The sequence below is a fragment of the Cnephaeus nilssonii genome (genome assembly GCF_951640355.1).
Source record: "Cnephaeus nilssonii genome assembly, chromosome: 6".
NCBI classification, from domain to species: Eukaryota; Metazoa; Chordata; class Mammalia; order Chiroptera; family Vespertilionidae; genus Cnephaeus; species Cnephaeus nilssonii.
Window position 1 is genome coordinate 54278346 of NC_137077.1, and position 23360 is coordinate 54301705.

Sequence of the window (23360 nt, forward strand, 5' to 3'; positions counted from 1 at the left end):
GCTTCAAACAGCCCATCTGCCTCTGAGTCCCATTCCAGCCCCCTCTAGCCCCCCCCAGACAGTCTCGCTGGCCAGGGGAAGAGGACCCTTCTCCAGCATGCTAACTAGGCTGGCGGGTTCCCCGGGAAGACCTCACAGCTGGCCCAGTGGGGCAATGAACTCAGTATTATCCACCTCCTCAAGGGGCCTTTATTCCCTGCTCAGGGTGGGGGGTAGGGGAGGGGGACGCTGGGGGGGAGGGCCTGGCCCGGCCATGCTTGATGTGTTTCCTGAACTCGGCTCTCATCCTGGTCAGGGGCCTGGGTGTAGTGCCCTCTGCCAGTGATGGAGGTTAGGGAGGGAGGACATCTTCTCCATGTGGCCCCCCTCAGATTCCGTCCCTCCCTGCGAGCCCTGACATACTTTACTTCTACTCCGTCCCAGCCCTGAGCTCACTCTGCCCTGCATTCGAGGTCGTGGTGTGCAGCTGCCTTCCCAGGGAACTGGGGCTCCTGAGGGCCATTTACTCTTCCTTGGCACCCTGGTGCCTAGGCAGTGCCTGGCACAGAGCTGGTCTCCAGTGCATGCCAGCTGAATAGAAATGGACTTGACACAGGACGAGGAGAAGGCGATGAAGAGCTGGGGGATTGGGAACCCAGCCCTGGGTGGGGGTAAAGGACAGGGAGGACTTTCCTTCCCACGGAGGACGTGGTGATGGGGTCGGGAGGAACAGCTGGAGTGTGTCTTAGTGGGAATGGGGAGGCTAGTGTAGGCTGCACTGGTTAAAAGCTTGGAGTCAGCTCAAAACACTGAGCCCTGGCTTTGTCCTTTGCCTACTACGTGACCCACCCTCTTGAGGCTCGGGTTCCTCGTCTGTAAAATGGTGGTAGGAGTAGTACCTCCTTTCTCATATTGTGGGGAGGATTAAATAAGATGACACAGAGAAAGAACTGGTTTACCACAATTCCTGGCACATATGGAGCCCGCGATAGGAGTTAGTGTTACCATTCTTAATCCCTCCTCCTTAGAGAATGAGGTAAGAGGATGGCGAGGAGCACAGGGAGGCTGGTGGGGGTGAGGGACAGCGCAAAGAGGTCCTGCATGTGGCAACTTCATGGTCTGGCTGGGCTGAAATCAGCTCCCTCAGGTCCCCCCAGCCCTCTCCGCCTCGGCTTTCCAACGCCATCACCCTGAGCAATCTTTAGGTGCCTCTTATCTTGGGGACATCTGCTGAAAGTCCTCCCTGAGGTCTAAGCACAGGGAGGCTATCTCTTTAGAAAATGGAGGTGGAGGTGGGGCTCCCTGTCCCCCCCCACCCCCCCGCCCCCTCACAGTCTTGCCCTCCAGTACCTCTGCTGATGCCATCTCCAAGCTACGGGTATACCAAGGGCACCCCCCCACACACACACACTTCCCGTCTGGGGGCCTGGTGGTTAGTTAGGAGTTGGAGATGGAGGAGGGGGTGATGGGTTCCTAGGACCAGGAGTTCCCAGAAGGCAGAGGAGCAGAGAGGTTACAGGAGATCAGCTCTGGGCTTCCAGTGGGAGGGAGAGGAAGATAAGGGAAAACATGTCAATGTTCTGTAAATGCCCCATCCTTCCTCTTGGTCAGCAAAGCTGCAGGTGTTGGTGCGTGGCCAAGAGTAACCCAGACAGCAAGGGCTTTGACCCTGAGGGCTGGAGGAGGGGCGCACTGGACGGGGCAGCCTAGGGAGCTGGGTGAGGGGCAGTCAAGTGTGCTCCCTGGGTCCCCCCCTCCCCCCACCACAGGTATACAGTGTTGTAGGAGTGACACACAGCCGCCTCTCCCCCACCCCCCATGGGCTGTGACTCAGAGTCTGGGCCAAATGGAGACTGATGATAGGGAAGGAGGAGCAGCTGTACGGGGAGGGGGGCGGCTTTAGGGCCATAGAGTTGGCTTTCACCCTTCATTTACACCCTGCTTTCTTTCCTTGCCCCTAGTCCCCAAGACTTGCAGCCCCAAGCAGTTTGCCTGCAAAGACCAGATCACCTGTATCTCAAAGGGCTGGCGGTGTGATGGCGAGAGGGACTGCCCGGATGGATCTGATGAGGCCCCTGAGATCTGTAAGTACTTTTCTGGGCCCCTCCCCCAAAACTCCCGACTTATCTTTTCCCTTTTGGCCCAGGCAGTTTGGGATGAGGACAAGCTGATCTCTAGCCTGGTGTAGACCTTGCTCTGTGATTGTTTGTCCATGACACAGCTAAACCTGCCCTCTCCCCCCTTCATGTGCCCGGCAGGGTGCCTGGCTTGCTCAGAAAGGGCACATGGGATTGCTCACTCACCGCTGCACCGCGAGTCTTCCAGAGACTGTTTTCTCCGCACTGACATTTTTAAAAATATATATATATGATTGATTTTTTACAGAGAGGAAGGGCGAGGGCTAGAGAGTTAGAAACATCGATGAGAGAGAAACATCGATCAGCTGCCTCCTGCACACTCCCTACTGGGGATGTGCCCGCAACCAAGGTACATGCCCTTGACCGAATCGAACCTGGGACCCTTCAGTCCGCAGGCCGAGGCTCTATCCACTGAGCCAAACTGGTTAGGGCGCACTGACATTTTTAAAAAATATATATATTTTTTATTGATTTCAGAGAGGAAGGGGGAGAGAGAGAGATAGAAACATCAGTGGTGAGAGAGAATCACTGACTGGCTGCCTCCTGCACGCCCCCTACTGCGGATCGAGCCCACAACCCAGCATGTGCCCTTGACCGGAATCGAACCCGGGACTCTTCAGTCCACAGGCCAACACTCTATCCCCTGAGCCAAACCAGCCAGGGCCGCACTGACATTTTTGCTGGAAGGAGAGAGCCCAACCTCCCTTTTCTTTTGCTTGTCCTTCTTTTTCCCGCCTCAAAGCCTCCCGACCCTTGCTGAGTGCCCACAGGTCCAGCCGGGTCCCCTTTCTGTCCTCAGAGTCCCAGGCCAAAGGCCACCAACTCTTGCTCAGTCTCTATACCAGAAGCCCCACCCCTGTGCGTTTCCCACCACCCCCGCCTTCCCCTGCCCCCAGTAAGTGGTGTAATCAGAGGCAGCTGTTTAAACTGGGAGAAAGGTCCCCACCCAGTCTTTACTTTGCCAGTGGGGGTGGGAGGTGGGGGGTGGAGGACTTGCTGGCTGGACCCCAGAATCCTGGGCAGCTGGCAGAGTGTTGGGGTCTCCACCTTCAGCCTCTCCCCTGCTTTGTTAAACTCGGCCAGGGTCTAGGTGCCCGAGCATTCTTAGGTCTGTCTCTGTTCTCTTTCCTGGGTTTATCCTGTTCCAGCCCCATCCCCTGTGCTCTCCCCACACCCTCAGCCGTAATTATCAGGGGTAATTTTAGGGCCGGAAAGGGAGCCACCAGCTCTCTCTGCCCTGGAGGACTGGGGGCCGGGGATATTCTACAAGTGGTCGATGGTGGGGTGGTTCAGCCTGGAGTGCCTTCTTGTCTGATGCCACCTTTACCCCCCACATTTAAAAAAAAAATGTATTTTATTGATTTTTTACAGAGAGGAAAGGAGAGGGAGAGAGAGTTAGAAACATCGATGTGAGAGAAACATCAATCAGCTGCCTCCTGCACACTCCCCACTGGGGATGTGCCCGCAACCCAGGTACATGCCCTTGACCGGAATCGAACCTGGGACCCTTAAGTCCACAGGCCGACGCTCTATCCACTGAGCCAAACCGGTTTGGGCACCCCCCACATTTCTGACCTGATGCTTGGGGTTAAGGATTAAGAAAGCCTTGCAGAGAGGCCAGATCTGGCTGTTTTTATCTATTCTTCCTTTGAAGCAAACCCCACCTTATATACATCCCCACTCTTACTCTCAGACCCATCACACACACAGCCTCTCCTGGGCCCTGACTTGTCCACCCTCCACCCCGACATACACAAAAGCACATGTTCTTACAGCAACACAGAGTCAACACTCAAAACGGGGAGGTGCAGAAGCACTCAGACAGACACACAAAACCAGACTCAATCCCCAAAGAATGTGGAAATGGAGACGCACAGATATCCCCTCACTCCACACCACACACCGCCCTCACCTGTGCATGCAGACTCCTGCCCAGGCACACAGGATAGCTCACTCACGGGGAGACACTCTCTCACACACCCCCTCCAGGTTTGCGAGCCAGTAGATAGTAGTCTGTCTTCCAGCTCATAGGCTCTGCCAGCTTCCTAGCCTGCAAGGCCTGACAATTCTCTGAGGAGCTCAACAGCCACCCCAACTCCATCTTCTTGGGCAACAAAGGAAGTACCAGAGACATCACCAGCGGGCTAGCACCTTTGACCCTTCCCAAATCTTTCTATCAGACAGGCCTCTCTGGGGTTGGGGGATCTAGAATAGTGCTGTCCACTAGAAATATAATGCAATTCAATATTTTCTAGTAGCCACTTTTATTTTATTTTAATTTTTTTAAATTACTTTATTGATTAAGGTATCACATATTTGTCATCAACCCCCCCCCCATTCCCATCCCAAACCCCCCCACACGCATGTCCCCATCCCCCTGTTGTCCAGGATCACTGGTTAGGCTCATATGCAAGCACACAAGTCCTTTGGTTGATCTATCTCCCTTGTCCCCACCCTCCCCTACCTTCCCTCTGAGGTCTGATAGTCTGATCAATGCTGTTCTTGTTCTTCAGTCTATATTGTTCATCTTTTCCCCTAGATGAGTGAGCTCATGTGATACTAGGAATACACTTATAGGAACCGAAAATGAGACAAGCAATAATGGTTATGTTGAGAGGCAAATGAATTAGTCTATAGTGAGTTTCTTTCTGGGCCAACAGTTCTTTTGAGTCCCGATTTCTATGTCCAACAGTTGTTTATGTGTACATAACAGCAATGATATTTCAGTTCTGGATAGTAGTAGCCACTTTTAAAAAGGAAAAAACAACCAGGTGAAATTAATTTTAATTTTATTTATTGTATCCAACATATTATCATTTTAGTATAATATTCATATAAAAGTATTCATGAGATCTTTCACGTTCTTTTTCTTTTTTTCTTTTTTTTAAAATATATTTTATTGATTTTTTTTTTACAGAGAGGAAGGGAGAGGGATAGAGAGTTAGAAACATCGATGAGAGAGAAACATCAACCAGCTGCCTCCTGCACACCCCCCACTGGGGATGTGCCCGCAACCAATGTACATGCCCTTGACCGGAATCGAACCTGGGACCCTTCAGTCCGCAGACCGACGCTCTATCCACTGAGCCAAACCGGTTTCGGCATATTTTTTTCTTTTCTTTTTTTTAAAATTGATTTCAGAGAGGAAGGGAGAAGGAGAGAGAGATAGAAAAATCAATGATGAGAGAAAATCATCGGTTGGCTGCCTCCTGCACATCCCCTACTGGGGATTGAGCAAGCAACCTGGGCATGTGCCCTGACTGGGAGTTGAACCGTGACCTCTTGGTTCATAGGTCAACACTCAACCACTGAGCCACACCGGCTGGACCACATTCTTTTTTGTGTGTGGCATTAAGTCTTCCAAAGCCAGTGTGTATTTTATGCGTACGTTTTCAACTAGTCACAGTTCAAGTGCACGGTAGTGACCTATGGCTGATGCTACATATTGGACAGTGCAGTTCCAGAAGACCTGGTCCGTCCGCCTCTCAGCCCATTCATTCTGTGACCCGGGAAGCTATGGGAAGGAGATGCTCTTTGTCATTGGAGCTTTTCTACCATGGACTCTGTTTTTCTTGGCTCATTCAAACCTTTCACTTCTAACCTTGGCCTGTCTCCTGAGTGTGCAATGTGGAGGCGTTGGGGTCCATAGGCAGGGGACATTTGAGAGTGGACTCTTGGCTGAAAGCCTAGTTGTCCCCTCCACCTGGCGCTCCCAGGTGTGTGACTGCTGTGTAGAAGAGCTCTAGATGGAAGAGTCTAACCAACTCTGAGGCCTCCTAAGATCTCAAAAATGCAGATGTCTGAAACCCAAGTCTCAGTTCCCTCTTCCTCTCCCAGGGCACAGCTGGCCAACTACAGCCGCTACTGCCAGCTTGGTAATGCTAACCTCTCCATCTGCCCCCAGGCCCACAGAGTAAGGCCCAGCGATGTCAGCCGAACGAGCACAATTGCCTGGGCACTGAGCTGTGTATTCTCATGTCCCGCCTCTGCAATGGGGTCCAGGACTGCATGGATGGTTCGGACGAGGGGGCCCACTGCCGAGGTAAGGGCTCTTCTACCTCTCCTTTCACAGGTGCATGCAATGAGTTCTCAGCTGGGCATCTGAGGGGTTTGGAGGCCTGCCCTCCGAGGACTGTCCTTGCATCTCCAGTAGGGATAAGGCTTTGTCCTACACCCCTAAATAGAATTGCCACCAGACAGCGGCCAAAATCCGTGGGCCCCTTGGGCTTGGAGCTTGTCCAAGTATGGTCCCTGGCCTGGGCTTCTCTCTGTGCTTGGAGAAGTCAGCACCCCTCTCCAGACCCTCGTTTCCCACCTGTAAAATGAAAGCTTTGCACTAGATCAGTGTTTTCATACTTTTTTTTTTTTTTTTTTTTTTTGTAAATAGTGGGATCTTTTCTCCAAATGGTTTCTTACATGCAACATGAGTATGAACAGAGAAGAGCAAACTCTGTGATTAAAGCTGGGGCTGGGGGGCTGAAGTTTTGCTCGCCTGCTTCCCTGGCCTATGGGAGGAGACACCTCTGGGTGCTCTTCACTCAGGGCAGGGAGTGTGGAGCAAGGGAGTTTGTGGAAGATTTTTATCCTCTCCTTTGGTTGGTTTTGCATGTTCTTGTCTGAAGCTCCTGGGATGTGGTGCAGTGTGGGCCCAGGGGTTGACTTCAGTTACCACGCACATCCCATCCAGTCGGATGGTGCATATTCAAATTTGCTTCCTTTGGAATACCTCAGATACCTTTTCAGTTTTAAAAACAACAACGAACCTCAAAAACCTAGGGTTTGAACTTCCTTTCTGATATTACAGACGATGGTTCTCCTCAACGCGCCACCTCCCCCCCCCCCTCCCCCCCCCCGCCCCTGCTCAACCATATCCAGAAAGAAACTCTTCTAGATTTTCCAGAAGAAACAATACTAACCCGCTTAATGGTGGAAGGCTGGACAGACAGCACATTTGGGCTCTCGGGTGGAGGTGGGGAGGAAAAGGAATAGCTGAGGTCTGGCCCCCCACCCAAGCTCTGCCTGGCAGGCTTAGTGCTTCTGAACGTCTTAGCATCTGGGGCAGCTCTCACTCCTCGGTGTGGGGGTGAGGCAGCTGGACAAAGGGGTCTTTGTGGCCAGGCCGCCTGGCCCCACGCAAGGCCATTAATTGGGTCGCTGGTTTGGGGGGGCAGCTGTTCCCACCTCTCCCCCTCCTGTCTCACTCCCTTGTGTCTCCCCTGTGGAAGTGGGTCAGTGGCAGGAGAAAGATTAGAGAAGAATCCTGAGGGAACCAAATTTGCTCCTCCTGCCCTCCTCCGCCTGGACTTCACTTAGGCTTCTCTCAGAAGCCTCTAGGATCAAGGGATAAGTTGCAGGGGTGCTTCCAAGCCAGAGCTGGGATCCTGTGGGGAAGATTCGATTCCATGTCCACTCTTCACCCCCAGCCCTGGAGCCGGCATCGTAGTCCCCGGGCAGTGCAAATAAGAGGCATATGCAGGGAGTAAGACTCACTGCCCACACTCGCTTCGAGCCCAACAAACTACCACCCCTCTCTCCATGGGACCGAGGGAGGCCAGAGCAGGGAGATGGTTGTGAGCCCTAATTGGTTATGTGACCTGGACCTTGGGCCTGTCTTATACCCTCTCTGAGTCTCAGTTTCCCCACTTGCAAAATATGGTCGATGCTTCCCAAGCCCCTTTCATCTCCAACACTGCAGGCCTTGAATGTGGTTTCTGAAGGGTTGGCGGGAGTCGGGGGAAGGGTACAGTCTGGGGGTGGCTGCCAGGTCTGAGGGCCTGAGTGTGTGTCTCCTGCCCTCTCACAGAGCTCATAGGCAACTGTTCTCAGCTGGGCTGCCAGCACCACTGTGTCCCCACGCTCAACGGGCCTACCTGCTACTGCAACAACAGCTTCCAGCTGCAGGCAGATGGGAAGACCTGCAAAGGTGAGTGCAACTGCTTGTGTGATGGTGGTGGGAAGAGGGAGGCAGGGCCAGTGGGCCTGGCTGGAGTAGGAGCGAGTTAGATGGAAGGTGCCAGAGAGGAGGCGTGGCTACAGGCCCTATATATAGCCTCTGGGCATGACTCTGAGCCCACTTGCTCCCACCAGACGTTTAAAAATTCATCTTAAAATTATATAGGTCACATGTGAGTTTTCTTGTAAAAAATTTAAAGCACTACAGATAAAACTAAAGTCCACTTCGGCAAATCCTCTTCATTTCTGGTCCCTTTCCCATCTCTGTGGAGATCAACTCTGTTATCGGTTTGCTATCTCTTTCCAGGGCTTCTTCTGTACATCTGTGTGCATGTACTCATGGAAAAACCTCAGTGAAAGTGCTGTTTATGCGCATCTGCTCTCTTTTACATAAGATCATCCTGCACATGTCTGTTTTCAATTTTTTCACTCAGCACGTTCTAGAGATTTTTCCATGTTAATACGTAGAGATCTACCTCGTTCTTTTAAAAACCACTGTGATGTATGACTCTTACCACAGTTTACTTGGCCATCGCCCTATTGATGAGTAAGATGTTCCCAATTTCTCTCTGTTACAAACAATGCAAACTTTTCTGCTTTAAATTTGCCTCCCTCGAGCCTTTGCACAAATGCCACCTTCTCGGGGAGGCCACCCCTGGCCACTCTAAAATCACACTCCCGCCGCCTGCATGCTCTCTCCCCTTTCTCTGCTTAGTGTTTTCCCACAGCACCAGTCACTTTCCAGTGCACTAGCAGCTCAAAAACTACAATTTCTCTCTCTTTTGTATTTCTTGTTATTATAACAGTATTTCATTTATCGTCAGAATTTAAGTTTTATGCGGGAACAGTTTGAATTTGTTTTATTCACGGATGTAGCCCCAGAGCCTAGGACAGTTCTGGCACTGAGTAGGCACTAAAGAAATGTTTTCTGAATGAATGCATGGTATGCACCTATGTGGCTTTCTCCAAGCCTGGACTTGCGGGGTGAGTTTGCACATTTATTGTTGTCATATTCTGCCAAATTGTCCTCCAACATAGCTGTAGGGATGGACAGTGGTAGTGTCTGAGGGCACACACTTCCCTGCTCCCATCACCTTGCAAATGACCATGCCCTTGATTTTTTCCTGGCAGACTTTGATGAGTGCTCGGTGTACGGCACCTGCAGCCAGCTCTGCACCAACACGGATGGCTCCTTCACGTGCGGCTGTGTGGAAGGTTACCTGCTGCAGCCAGACAACCGTTCCTGCAAGGCCAAGAATGGTGGGTGGGGTCCCAGGTGGCCACAATGAGAGGTGCCCTCCGTGTTGTTCCTTGGTGGAGAATAGCCTGTGAGGCCCTAGGAACCCTTGCTGCATTGACCCTCCTCTCCTCCATCTACAGAGCCGGTAGACCGGCCCCCTGTGCTGCTGATTGCCAACTCTCAAAACATCCTGGCCACGTACCTGAGTGGGGCCCAAGTGTCTACCATCACACCCACCAGCACACGGCAGACCACAGCCATGGACTTCAGCTACGCCAACGAGACTGTGTGCTGGGTGCACGTTGGGGACAGTGCTGCCCAGACGCAGCTCAAGTGTGCCCGCATGCCTGGCCTGAAGGGCTTCGTGGATGAGCACACCATAAACATCTCCCTCAGCCTGCACCGTGAGTTGCTTGCTCCCAGTTTGGAGGGTGCAGAAGGGCAAGGGAAGTGGGGCCTGGCGGGGACAGAAGCAGATGGTTAGACAGGATGACCCCTGTCAGGCACTGGAGCCCAAACAAGAAGCCCCTGACGGAGGCCGGGGCAGGGGCAGAGTCAGGCCATGCTTCTCTGGCTCAGATCTGAGAGGGCCTCAAAGGAGGAATGACTGGGCCATCTCCAGAGACCAGGGACTGTCCCTACTCAGAGAGAAGGCTGTTGACTAGATTTCCAAGGGGCTTTCCCTCGAAGTGGTAGCCAGGGCTGAAGAGCCCTGCCGGGTAGCGCCTGAGGGAATGGCTGGGTCTGTCTTCATGAAGTCGCCAGAAGAGACCCCCTGCTGTAGCATGGGTGTGGAGGTCCTGGGGCTGTTTCTGGGGGGCTTTGTGGCAGTGGATGAGACAGAGGAGGAGCGGTGAGGCTGGGACCACCTGAGTGTTTTAGGATACTCGGGATGTTCCCTTTGGGGCTCCCTCCCTAGGCTGTACTTTGCTGTCTAAGGGGTGTCCCTGGGGATGGGGCCAGGGCATAGATACAGTGCTTGGGGCCGTGCTGCTCAGCTCAGATGCTGCTATATAAACAAACAAAACATCTGGCATCATCACATTCCCAGGAAATGCACCACAGGGCTGAGGGAAAGATGGGGCCTGTGGTTGATCTGACCCACTGGGGCGGGTAATTTGATCTGTGACCTTGAGTAAACCAGAGTTCCCTGTAAACTCTGCTTTGGTTTCTAATCTGCAAAATGGGATTGAGGTTGTCTGCTCGGGTCCGATAAATCGAAGTGAGAGTCAGAGGTAACTGGAGGGTGGCAAACAAAAGGCTTAGGATCGTGAACCTTGGGCCTGTCTAGATCTTGAAGTTCCCTATTGGTTCCTGTGTGATGATCCCCACAGAAGACAAAGACCCTGGGAAGATGCAGGGCTTGGTTCTGCTTCAGCAGATGTTCTTCTGAGAGCCCCACCCTCTGTGGCCTCATCACACTGTCCTCACCTCAGATCCGGAGCATCCCAGTGGTGTCCTCGGGCTGCTGGTGACCAAACTCCCCTGTGATTAGACATGTTCGCCTTGGAGTACCGAGCGGGGGGTTGCCCCACATGCTTGGCTGAGCTCTTGGGGATGGGCAGCTCAGGGAACCCCATGGCAAACGGGGTAGGGTTGGGGGGAGACCCCGTGAGACAGCTCCCCTCTCCCTGCTCCTTGTCGATGGCCCCACCGAATAGGCCTGTCTGGGCAAACAGCTCCAGCAGCTCCCTCCCTGGCCCTGAGGCCAGCCCCGTGGGCTGGTGGGCAGGAGGCTGGGGAGGGGTGCCCCCTCCTGCCTTCCTCCCCAGGAGAAGCCGGAAATAACCTCAGGCGGGTATCCCTCCCTTGGCAAACACAGCCTTGCCTCCCAGTCTGCTAGGTTCAGTGGGCCCTTCTGGGGCAGAGTCCAAGAGGCGGGAAGAGATCAAGGTTCTGGGGAGAAGTGTTAGCGGGGTGAAGAAGTGGGTTCCTCTTGCCCCAGCCTCTGTCCCTTCCCCCCTGCCCTGCCTGCACCCCACACCCCATGCCGCCTGAATGTCTGGCTGTCACCCTGAGGATGATTGTTTTGCTCTCATCCCACAAGCTAATTATGGGCCCTGAACTGAGGAAATAGGAAGTGTCTCTCCCCTAGTGCCCTCCCCACATCCCCAGTTTATCCCCCGTTCCCAGGAGAGGCTGAATGGCCGGCCTGGTGTGCAGGGTGGCTGGTCCCAGGCACTCACCTGTGCAGTGGGCTGCTGGCCTGTAATTAGCTCCCCACGGCGGATGGAGAAGAAAGGCTGCTGCTTTCTCCTGCTTTCTCTCTGCCCTCTGGGGGAGCCCTCCCTGCAATCATCCCCTTCTTGGCTCTGACTGTGACCTCCCTCAGACCCCTAGGCTGAGCCCCATGCGGGAGGGAGGAGTCTGACAGTGGAGAGGTGCGGGGGCTCAGAGGCCAAGAGGCCAAGGGAAGCCTGCCTGCTAGTGTGGGAAGAAGAGGGAGCCTGCCCCAAAGAAAACTCTGGGTACAGAAATAGAATAGAAAGAAGGAAGGAGGCCAGGAAGTAAGGCATGGGTCTCGGGGCCCGAGTGAGCCAGACCTGCTCTGAGTCCTGAGAGCCCTAGACGGCCCTCCAAGGCCTGGGGTGGCCAGTGGTCAGTGCAGCCTCTAGGAGAGGCTTGTGGAGCAGGCTCAGGACTGGCCCCTGTCTTGGCCCCAGCTCCTTCCCTCTGTTTGTACTCAAGGGTGTGTGTGTGGGGGGGGGGGGGGGGACATCCACTGAGCAACCTCCCCAGCATCCTGAAAGGTGTGTATGTGCACTTTCTTCCCTTACCCACGCCTAGGCTGCTCACCCTCCTCGCGCAGCCCCAGTGCTTTCACCGCCCTGGATTGGGGTGACCGCTCCCCCGCCCTCCCGGGCCGTCACCCAAAGGCCCATCCTCCCAGCTGGATGGGTGGTCTCTGAGGACCCTGATTCCATGACTGAGAACACGACAGTGAGTCACGGGAGACCCTTAGGGAGGCCCAAGGCCAGCCCCTCAGTTGTTGTTGTTTTTCTTTTATATTTTTATTGATTTCAGAGAGGGAGAGAGATAGAAGCATCAATGATGAGAGAGAATCATTGATGGGCTGCCTCCTGCACGCCCCCTACTGGGGATTGAGCCCGAAACGCAGGCATGTGCCCTTAACTGGAATCGAACCTGGGACCCTTTAGTCCGCAGGCCAACGCTCTATCCACTGAGCCAAACCAGCCAGGGCCAGACCCTCAGTGTTGTTGTTTTTTGTTTTTTAAAAAAATATATTTTATTGCTTTTTTACAGAGAGGAAGGGAGAGGGATAGAGAGTTAGAAACATTGATCAGCTGCCTCCTGCACACCCCCTACTGGGGATGTGCCTACAACCAAGGTACATGCCCTTGACCAGAATCGAACCCGGGACCCCTCAGTCCGCAGGTGGATGCTCTATCCACTGAGCCAAACTGGTCAGGGCTAGACCCTCAGTTTTTAATACTGCCTTTCCCAAAGCAGGGATGCCTTGATTTTCTGTCGCACATAGATGTACATTTTTTATTATTGTAGTTATGTTTTATTGAATACTCATTAGGGAACTCCTATAACTAGCATATCAAATCTATGATTTTGTAGATTGTTTAGGATGCAGCAAAATAAGTTGATTTAAAGAAATAGTAGGTAAATAATAGTACAACTGTACATAAACGTGGTGAATATTTTGAAAGTGATATGCAAAAGACTTTAAGTTCTGGTAACTGAGGCCCAGAGGGGTCAACTGGAAGTACCTGAGACAGGCCTGACATCCCCCCCACCCTCCAAGGATGATGCTGGGCTGAGCTGTGTTGGAGGTCAAGTCTCCTGGCCCCACCCTACCCCCAGGCCTGCACTCCTTAAGCTGTGCACCACTGACCTATCCCTTCAGTTCTGAGGATATTTTCACTGTAAGAAGAATAAGGGCAGACTGGGGTCCTGAGAAGGTGTGTGTGTGTGTGTGTGTGTGTGTGTGTGTGTGTGTGTGTGTGTGTCGGGGGGCGGTTGGGGGAGCGGGGGTTGGGAGAGGTTCCAAGGTTGCAGATAGAGCCTTGAAGGAAATAAGATTTGCAGAAGCCACTTAGTTTGGACTGTGTATGAGGGGATGCTCTGGAGGGGCTCTCGGAGGTCCTAGGGTTCCCTCCCCTGCCCCATGCTGCGCGGGGAAGAAGGAGGTGGACCCCCTAGGAAGAAGAAAAGGCCCTGTAGGCTGCAGGCAGCAAGGTTGCGAAATGGGTCCCCAATTCCAGCTGGCCAACTTCACTTTTCTTTTTTTCTTTTCCCTCCCTCGTGTGTGTGTGTGTGTGTGTGTGTGTGTGTGTGTGCGTGTGCGTGTGTGTGTGTGCATGCTCGCATTTAAAGTCACAACAGGAAATGGGGTAGTGATTTGTCTGGAGGGAAGGCAGAGAGAGGGCAGAGAGCAGCGTCTCTGAGCCTGTGGTGAACTGGCTTCCCCAGCTGGAAGGGGAGCTGTCTTCCCACTGAACTGGACCCCCAAGCCCTCTCAGCCCCCCATCCCCTACCCACGGGACACTTACAGACTGTGTAAGAAAGCCAGCTACCCCCTTCTTTGGCCTTTCTTACCCACGGGGTGTCAGAATAGTGAGGGGCTCTAGCCACCCCACTCTGGCCTCGGGCCCTCCCCATCCTGGTGCTTTTGCTTCCCATTCCCATTCTGAGTTTTCTATCATGTAGCAGCCCTCCTCCCCCCTCGCAGGCCAGGGACAGCCCTGCGTCTCGGGCATAGCTCCAGCCCTGTCCTCTTCTCCCCCGCTGTCTCCTTGAAGTCGCCTCTCTACCCAGCCTGCTCCCAACACCCCCTCCCTCCTGTTTTCAAGCCAAAGGAAGGAACTTAAGCAAGAGAGATGTGTTTTAGAGCCCAGTAAGGATTTCTCAACAGCTGAAAGACCTGGTTCTGATTCTGAATCAGCGCTGCAGAATCCAGCCATCTCATCCCAAGACTGAATCCTTTGTGGACTGGGGGCCAGGCAGGGGAAGGAAGCAGGGCACTCCCCCCCACCCCCCCAGGTGGAATTCTGAGCAGGGAGGGGGCCCCGGGGACAGAGGTGACACTCTGTGGCCGAGTCCCAGACTTGCTGGTGGAACAAGAAGAGCTGAAGTCAGGACCTGGCAGGAAGCAGGATCGTGAGGACATGCCATTTAGCAATGTTCTGCCAAGCCCCAGACTCTTGATCATCTCCCCAGCCCTCCCCCCGCCCAAGCAGGAGGATTACCAGACAGATGTCTTCTCCCACTGTCTTGGGCATCCAGAGGCCAGAGAAGGAGGATTCTGGCAGTAAAAGGGAAGGGAAAAAGTGATGTCCCGACACTAGGACGACCGAGTGAGGACTCAGTGCTCAATAAATATTTGTTGAATGAATCAGTACATGTGTGTCAGGAGCTGGGGACAAAGATAAAAGTGCCCTGGTCTCTCAGTATTTGTAGTCAGGTAAACAGGCTGTGATAAACGGAAGTACTGGGGCTATGGGAGCCTCTAAACTGCCCACGGGGAGGGTCTGCCTTTAGTCAGGAGGCCATAGGACTCTGGCTGGAGGCACAGATGGTAACTGGGTGGAAAAGGTGGGGACGGAAAGGATGGAGGTGAAGGAGGACCATGGTACAAACCATCGCTCCCATTTGTGGCTTGTTTATTGCCGGCCCCGCCCTGTGCTATGTGCTGTTAATGCACCATCCCATTTTACAGATGAGCAAACTGAGACTCAGAGACATTAAGTAATTTGCCCATAGTCCCGCAGGAGGTGACAGATGATGATTCAAACCGAGGCTGGGCCAGGGCAGAGCAGAGCGATGAGTGAGGTGGGGAGGTTCCTGAAATAAGGACCAGATGCAATGTGTTCCCTGAGGTTAGGGTTATGGTTATGGCTAATGGGATTCTTCTTCCTCAGCCCGGGCCCTTGTACCCTACCCTACAATATTTGGGTGTGTGGACGTGTTAAGGATATTTCCTCAGGGCTCAGAGGCCCCGTCCTTCCCGGGATTTATTTTAGGGAGAGTGACTGGAATCCTGCAGCTGAAGCTGGGGTCTTCTTGGGAATGGGGTGGGGCCTGTTGTTTTTGGAAAAGCAGCCGCTATTTAGGGAAATGCCTCTTGAACATTGTGAATGACGGAGACGGTGAGAAAAAACCGGAGTTGTGGGGCGTGCAGGATGCTGAGCCTGGGGGTCGGGGTAGAGGGAGGGTTCAGCATCTAAAAGCACACACCCCAGGTCTATTCTGGGGCCTGGAACTGAAAGTCCTTTGCGACATCACAGGCAGGCTGCGGTCTGTCCTCTCCTCCCAGCTTCCGAGCGAGCGGCCCTCTCTGTGCTGGCATCCCTAACTCCTAGGACTCCAGACCACCCCCAAACTCCTCCCACAACACAGCCTCTCTCCACTTGGGTTTGCCTGAGACTCTCCTGTCTTCAGGGTTTGGAGGGTGCGCTGGTGTGGGTCAGCCCTGAGGAGGCTGGACCACGAAGAGCCAACCCCCTGGGTTTGCAGGGCCAGAATGCTCAGGTCTTCCGGGCACAACCCCAGAACTCCACTTGCCCCCCATGCCCTGGACAGAGGGGAGCCCTCTCTCAGTCTGAGCCCATCTCGGTGATGGCCTCAGAATTGTGTGAGTGGCCCAGCATGTGTGTGTGCATGCGAATGTGTGCATATGTGTGGTGGGGCGGGCAGAGGAATCTGGACTTTAGGGAAGAGGAAAATAATGTGGTAGAGGGGGGTTGGATAACAAAGGATTTTTGCTTGCAACTAATAGTCTCCAGCTGCAAAAATACCAGAGGGGAGGCCAAACCGGGCTGGGGACTCCAGTTCTTGCCAACTCCTCACCGGCCTGCTGAGTGGGGCCCTGCCTGGCTTTGGGGAGGTGGAAGGGGAGACCGGCCAAGGGTAAATATCTGAGAGCGGGATGGTCCCTTCCTGGAACTAGGAGGGAACACAGGCCAGAGGGAGGCCCAAAGGTGAAGGTCAGCGTTGTCCTGGGGCTCAGCCGGGAATCGGCTGCACCTGGATGAGGGGCATTAGCTCTTCAGGCTTCTTCCTCCCCTCTTGCTGAGGGAAGGCTGGGTGGGGAGCAGGGCAGGGTGTTGCCAGCCCTGGGGCTGGGCAGTGACTCAGGGAAGCCTCAGGAAATGGAGAGAAGGACCCAGCTGCACCAGCTGGTGCTGGGAAAACAGCTTCCCATGGTGAAGTTCGTCCACATGCCAGCAGCCCCCAGACCCCCGCCGCACCCACCAAGCAAAGGGCACGCAGCCCTGTTTGCCTTCCAACCATGCTGCCGGCTGCCTGGGGCTGTGGGCAGGTCCCCCTCCCTTTGGGACTTCGGGACTTTGGCTTCCTCTGGAGGCAGCCCAGCCGCCTTCCCTGTAATCTGATTTCTCTGTGGTAACGGTGTGTGGGGCATTTTGATCACCTAACCCCTGCTCTGGGCCCTCTTCCTACTTGGCCTGGGACCCACATCCCAGGCTGCTCTACCCTTCTCTCCGGGGCCAGCACCAGGGCCCCGAGGAGGGAATGGCTGGGTTCGGGTGCATCAGCACTGACAGAGATAACTCTTCCGTGTGACCTTCCTCTAGTCACCTCGGAGTGGGTTTCCACAGGGGGGACCTGAAGAGGAAACCAGTTTGATGAGAATCTCAAATTGGCTCCTTCCTCTCCCCTCTCCCCTCCCCCAGCCTAAGTCCTATGACCGTGAGTCAGTGGCAGGACCCAGCCAAGTTCCTTGGGAGCCATGTTCCTGTTCCCTTTGTCCCCACCCCCACCCACTGTTGGGAAACAGACCCTGAGCCCCTGTGGGGAGGGGAAGGATCAGGAGGGGCTGAGCTGAGTTCCCAGTCATCACACCTATCGCTGTGGGCGCTGTGCGGGGCAGAATGCTCCCCTCTGGGCGGAGTGTGAGTAAAGGGGGTGAGATGGGCCCAAGGCAGGCCATCCGGAGCTTTCTCTCCCCCTGTTGTGGAGGCGGAGTGCAAGGCAGGGGTCCCAGGGAGTCCCTGTCTTGGAAATTTTCCAGTTTGCAAGAGGCATCACGTGTGAGGATGGTAGTGGGAGAAGACAGTGGGTGGCCAGGGCGTCCTGGAGAAGAGGGGCCCACAGGAGGTGGGCAGGGGTCCCTGGCCGCTGACGTGCTGCCTCCCAGATTTCCCGCTGCCCTCATCCCACCCCTGCTCTCTTCAGCTTCTTGGCCTCTTGCGTCTTCTCCAGACCCATGGCTGTAGACCGAGTGTGGCCCTCACCCCCCCCTCCTCCCCCACACCCGGCCTTCTGGAGCTCCCCCTCCTGCTCAGCCATGCCTCAGTTTGCCTTCAGAGTCCTTGTGCTCTCTCCTCCAGCCCTCCCTGACATCAGGAAATTGAGCAATAGGAACATTGAAAAACCAGGAGTGGGGGTGAATAGAGGAAGTTTGGCCTGTATCACTGGGTCTAACCTTTGGCCACCGTGGACCTTCCCGTTTCCATCCATATGGGCCCCACACGTTGGCATCCTTTTCTCTCAGATTGGATTTATTGACAAGTGCTTGCTTTTCCATTTTTCAAAAGTCATGCAACACGTAACAGCTTCCAGTCAGTGCTCTGGCTAGCATGGGACTTACCATATGTGAAAGTCCAGCTAAAAATAAAGAACTGTGTGAGTGGCCAAACACTGTGTGATGTTTTAATTAGCCTGAGTGCTCTTATCTCAAATAAAAGCAGATTAAAAAAAAAAATCCTAAAATGAGCTGGTGAACCTGTCCTCGCTGTCTTTGGGGACTCCAAAGAGGAGCTTCCGGGAGGGGCTGGAGTCAGGGAAGCTTGTACCCCGTGCCCCCCGTGTGCCTATCCTGCCTGGGCATGGGGAGCGGGGCTGTGTGGGAAGGTCCTCGGAGACTTCTCCTTGGAGAGTCCAGATCGGTGGAAAGGTGGCAAAGATCACAAGGCTAAGTGTGCTGCCTCTGCTACCTCCCATAGGAGCTCAGGGGGCAGAGATGGCCCTGGCCTGCGGGGGGGAGGGGGGGGAACACCCAGAGGAAGGGGGCTCTGCAGGAGCTCAGGGTGGGCATGTCCACGCGAGCACCTCCCCCATAGCTCTCTCGTTCACGCCCTCCAGACGTGGAGCAGATGGCCATTGACTGGCTGACGGGCAACTTCTACTTTGTGGATGACATCGACGACAGGATCTTTGTCTGCAACCGGAATGGCGACACGTGTGTCACTCTGCTAGACCTGGAGCTCTACAACCCCAAGGGCATCGCGCTGGACCCTACCATGGGGTGAGAGGGCTCTGCCCTGCAAAGGGGGAGGCAGGAGCTGCCGTGGGAGGGTGGGTCCCCGGCGGCCGGGACTCCTTTAACGTGCCGTCTGCCCACAGGAAAGTGTTTTTCACCGACTACGGGCAGATCCCCAAGGTGGAGCGCTGTGACATGGACGGGCAGAACCGCACCAAGCTGGTCGACAGCAAGATCGTGTTTCCTCATGGCATCACGCTGGACCTGGTCAGCCGCCTCGTCTACTGGGCCGACGCCTACCTGGACTACATCGAGGTGGTGGACTACGAGGGCAAGGGCCGGCAGACCATCATCCAGGGCATCCTGGTGAGGGGGAGCCTTTGCAGGGAACCCCAGGGGGAGGGCCCTCCGGGGGGCGGGGGTGGTCGTGAGCGCTTTGGGGAAGGGCAGGACATGGCTTCCACTCGGATGGGAACAGTCATTTTAGAGATGCCTTTTGCTTCCCTTTTCTGATTTGATCCTTACAATGGCCTCTAAGGGATGGATGCGCAGGTAGGTGACAGTTCGAGTTTGGCAGATGGAAACAGCAGGGCTCAAGAGGTTGGGGATTTGCCTGAGGTCACACAGGAAATAGCACTCGGACCTCGTCTGGAAGCCCTGCCAGCGCAGATGGCACTGCATTCTGGGATAATTGGGGTGACAGCCATCTCGGTTTGCATGGGACTGTCCTGGTGTCAGCAAACCCGTTGGTCCTGGACAGACTGGGACAGTTGGTTACGTTAGATAATGGATACCTTATGTGGGCGGCAGGGCTGTTACAGGGCCAGTCTGTCCTCCCGACCCTCCCCTAGCTGGGCGCTGGAGTTGGGTTAAGAATGTTCTCTGTGGACAGAGTTCAGGTCCCAACTCCGATGTCACCGGAATCATGCCATCCCCCACTGTGGGCCTGATTGTGGGGGACGTGGTTTCTGGCCTCCAGGGATCTGAGCAGACTGGGTGGGCTGAGTCCACAAACCACCAGACAGTGCAGAGAGACCCAGAGCAGCGGCGTGTGGGCGTCCCTGGTTCCAGGAGCTCTTGGAGGAGACGCTCCGTGAAGGGGGAGTGGGATTTGACAAGCGAAGAGCTCAAGAACAGGCAGCCCAGCCGGGGGAGGAGGGAAGCACAGCGTCAGGCGGCGATGGAGTGGAGCTGGGAGCACAGACCACGGCGGCTGGACGGGAAGCCGAGGGGCTCTCCGAGGCGGAGGGCGGACTTCTTTCCCTTTGCTGACCGTGCTGCCTGCCCCTCGCAGATTGAGCACCTGTACGGCCTGACCGTGTTCGAGAATTACCTCTACGCCACCAACTCGGACAACGCCAACGCCCAGCAGAAGACAAGCGTGATCCGCGTGAACCGCTTCAACAGCACTGACTACCAGGTCGTCACCCGCGTGGACAAGGGGGGCGCCCTCCACATCTACCACCAGCGGCGCCAGCCCCGAGGTGAGCAGAGGTTCTTCCTGTGGGAACCCCCGATTCTCTCGTATCACGACTGCTTCTCCTGACCACGTCACACCCTGGCCACCCACTCCTCAGACAGCCCCTTCCTGCCCCTCGGCATCCGGATCCCACCCCCGGGCGGCCCCTTCCCCCTCTGCTAAGGGCACAGAGTGTTCCTCCCGTCCCTCCCCTGGTGGGTCCAGAGGAGAAGCCCCTGGCGTGGGCAGCCGTGGGCCTCTCCCCGGCCGCAGCGGCCCCCACCTGCGTGGCTGGGCTGTGGTGGGACAGAGGCGTTCCGGTCCTGGGCTTCCGAGTCCTCAAATGGGACAAGGGGCACGGCGACCACAGCAGGAGGGAGTGTGGGCAGACTCAGGCAGCCTTCTCAGGCCGAGGCACAGAGGCCCCGAGGGTCCTGACCCGTCTCCACCCGCCCTAGTGAGGAGCCACGCCTGTGAGAACGACCAGTACGGGAAGCCGGGCGGCTGCTCCGACATCTGCCTGCTGGCCAACAGCCACAAGGCGCGGACCTGCCGCTGCCGCTCCGGCTTCAGCCTGGGCAGTGATGGGAAGTCATGCAAGAGTGAGTAAAGGGCGTGCGTGCCTGCTGGGGTGGGTGGGAGGGTGTCCCGACCCGCCTCCCCACAGCCCTACCGCTGCTGTCTGAGATGAAGAGCGATGAAGGCATTTACCCGAAGTTTCATCACTAGTAAGGGACAGTCACAGAGCTGGAACCCACATCTGAAAACAAGCCTTTTCCCACTATCCCACTCGCTCGAGCTCCATGGAAGAATGGCCCCTCCCTCCCTCCCTCCCTTCCTCCTTCCGTCCCTCTCTCCCTCCCTCCCTCCCTCCCTCCTTCCCTCCCTCCCTCTCTCCCTCCCTCCCTCCCTCCCTCTCTCCCTCCCTCCCTCCCTCCCTCCTTCCCTCCCTCCCTCTCTCCCTCCCTCCCTCCCTCCCTCCTTCCCTCCCTTCCTCCCTCTCTCCCTCCCTCCCTCCTTTCCTTCCTCCCTCCCTCCTTCTCTCCCTTCCTCCCTCCCTCCCTTCCTCCCTCCCTCCCTCCCTCCCTCCCTCCCTCCCTCCCTCCCTCCCTCCCTCCCTCCCTTCCTTCCTTCCTTCCTTCCTTCCTTCCTTCCTTCCTTCCTTCCTTCCTTCCAAATAAGTAGTGAGCATGTCCTGAGTGTCTGGCACTGTCCTAAAATAAAAATTCAGCAGTGAACAGGTAGATGTCATCTCTGTCCTCCAGGGCGTATAGTCTGGCAGGGGAGACAGACAAATAAATATAAAACTTCAGGTGGGGGTAGGTGTTAGGAAGAAAATACATGGAGAGGAGAGTTAGCGATGACCTGAGGGCTCCGTGTAGCTAGAGCAGCCAGGGAAGACTTCTCTGCAGAGATGGGATTTGCGCCGAGCACTCCGTGAGTGAGGAGGAGCTGCCTGCAGGCAGGGCCGAGGGAACCCACCGCGCCCAGGCTCTGAGGCCCTGTGGGCTCGGCGACTTTCAAGCAGAGAAGTGACATCACACTGGCTGCTGGGGTGGGGACGGGCAGCCGCCAGTTTAGGCAAGAAGTGATGTGGCTCAGATTAGGACGTTCGCTGAGGAAGTGGTGGAAAGTGGTCAGATTCCAACATATTTTGAAGGTGCTCCTTTTCATTACTGAGCAGTACACTTTACTAAACACATGCTACTTGCTGCACTTGCCCCATTTCCCACTCCCGGGGAAGGTAAAACCCCCAGGGCGTATGTCTGTGTCTGTCGGTCCCTATGACCCAGAGCCTCTGCTGCCCCCACAGCCCCTGGCCCAGCACAGCCGGGGCCTTGCAGCCCCTTGGGGGGCGGCCGTGTGTGCACATGCATGTGCGTGTCTGACTGTGCCTCCGTCTGTGCCTGCCCTAGAGCCAGAACACGAGCTGTTCCTTGTGTACGGCAAGGGCCGGCCAGGCATCATCCGGGGCATGGATATGGGGGCCAAGGTCCCAGACGAGCACATGATCCCCATCGAGAACCTCATGAACCCCCGGGCCCTGGACTTCCACGCTGAGACCGGCTTCATCTACTTTGCCGACACCACCAGCTACCTCATTGGCCGCCAGAAGATCGATGGCACCGAGCGGGAGACCATCTTGAAGGACGGTAAGGGCCCCCGAGGTGGGAGGCGTGTGGCTAGGACTCCCAGGGGGCATCACCCACCTGGGATGGGAAGCGATTTGGGGCCTCGACATCTGTCCCGGTGCCCTCGCCCTCTGCTGACTGGCTGGCTGGGCTGGTTGGCATGGAGATGAGGGGATGACAGACTGACCCCTGGGTGACCCCCTTCTTGGCTGAGCTGACAAGAGGCAGGAGGATGGATGGATGGCGTGGGCTGTCCTTGCCAGCCCTTGGGAAAACTCAGGGTCTCTCAGCCATTGGCTCCGAGCCCTGGAGCTGCACGTAGCACACAGCGGGAGCGGCCTGAAGCCTGGGATCAGAGCAGGCACACAGCACCACGTGCACACGCAGGGTCTGTGCTGCCAAGCGCCGCGTGCTTCTGCGTCCTGAGAAAACTGTGTGGTTGGTTGGTTGGTTTGTTTGTCTAAATCCTCACCTGAGGATACTTTCCTATTGGTTTTTAGAGAGTTGAAGGGAGAGGGGAGGGGGAGAAAAAAAGAGAAACATGGATGTGAGAGAGACACATCGATTGGCTGCCTCCTCCCACACATGCCCTGACCCAGGCCGGGGATGGAGCCTGCAACCAAGGTATGCATCCTTGACCGGAAATTGAACCCGGGACCTTTCGGTCCATGGGCCGACCCTCTAACCACTGAGAAAACCCGCTGGGGCAGGAAATGGTGTTTGTGGACTGAGTCAGTTTTTTCCTCGGAGCTGCTGGGGCACGTCAACAGAGCACTGTCTTCTGAACACCCACCTGCACGGAAGCTCTGGGCTGAGCTCTGCCACTTCCCAGGCTGAGTGAGGAATTCCCCGCTCCACACGGGCCCCGGGGCAGGGCTCCCTAACCGGGCAACTCGCTGACACCAGTTACCACCCTCCCCACAGGGCAGAGAACCTCAGCAGTCAGCAGTCATAAGACTTTGGAGAAATCAAAAGTAATTCCTCATCACGAAAAGATTGGGGTTCCCTATGCTAGGGGAACTGCTATTTAAAGGGCACTGAAGACAAAGCCTTTTGCTAAGTGAAAAATCACTTCCTGATTTATTCATTTTGCTAGCTCAGGAGTTTTAGGGCTGGGACGTGGCGTCACACTTGTGCCCAGAGCACGTTGCCGCAGCTGTCCACCCTCGCCCAGGCCCAGACATGCCCTCACACGGGAGCCCACATCCACCACGTAGGTGTGCTGGCTGTCACGTACAGCTTTGTGCCTCAGCACAGAGAGGCAACA

The 23360-nt window shown here is 55.5% G+C and overlaps 1 protein-coding gene across 1 annotated transcript in view; it reads left to right on the top strand.

The window, feature by feature from the left end:
- The window catches only part of LRP1 (LDL receptor related protein 1), an 80321-nt gene that overhangs the window by 7218 nt on the left and 49743 nt on the right, over nucleotides 1–23360 (top strand). Inside the window, exons 2-11 of the mRNA XM_079774360.1 lie at nucleotides 1941–2063; nucleotides 6022–6159; nucleotides 7921–8040; nucleotides 9201–9329; nucleotides 9450–9713; nucleotides 18385–18547; nucleotides 18646–18868; nucleotides 19797–19986; nucleotides 20420–20563; nucleotides 21878–22114. Coding sequence (XP_079630486.1) covers nucleotides 1941–2063; nucleotides 6022–6159; nucleotides 7921–8040; nucleotides 9201–9329; nucleotides 9450–9713; nucleotides 18385–18547; nucleotides 18646–18868; nucleotides 19797–19986; nucleotides 20420–20563; nucleotides 21878–22114 — 1731 coding nt within the window. The remainder of the gene's footprint in view (nucleotides 1–1940; nucleotides 2064–6021; nucleotides 6160–7920; nucleotides 8041–9200; nucleotides 9330–9449; nucleotides 9714–18384; nucleotides 18548–18645; nucleotides 18869–19796; nucleotides 19987–20419; nucleotides 20564–21877; nucleotides 22115–23360) is intronic.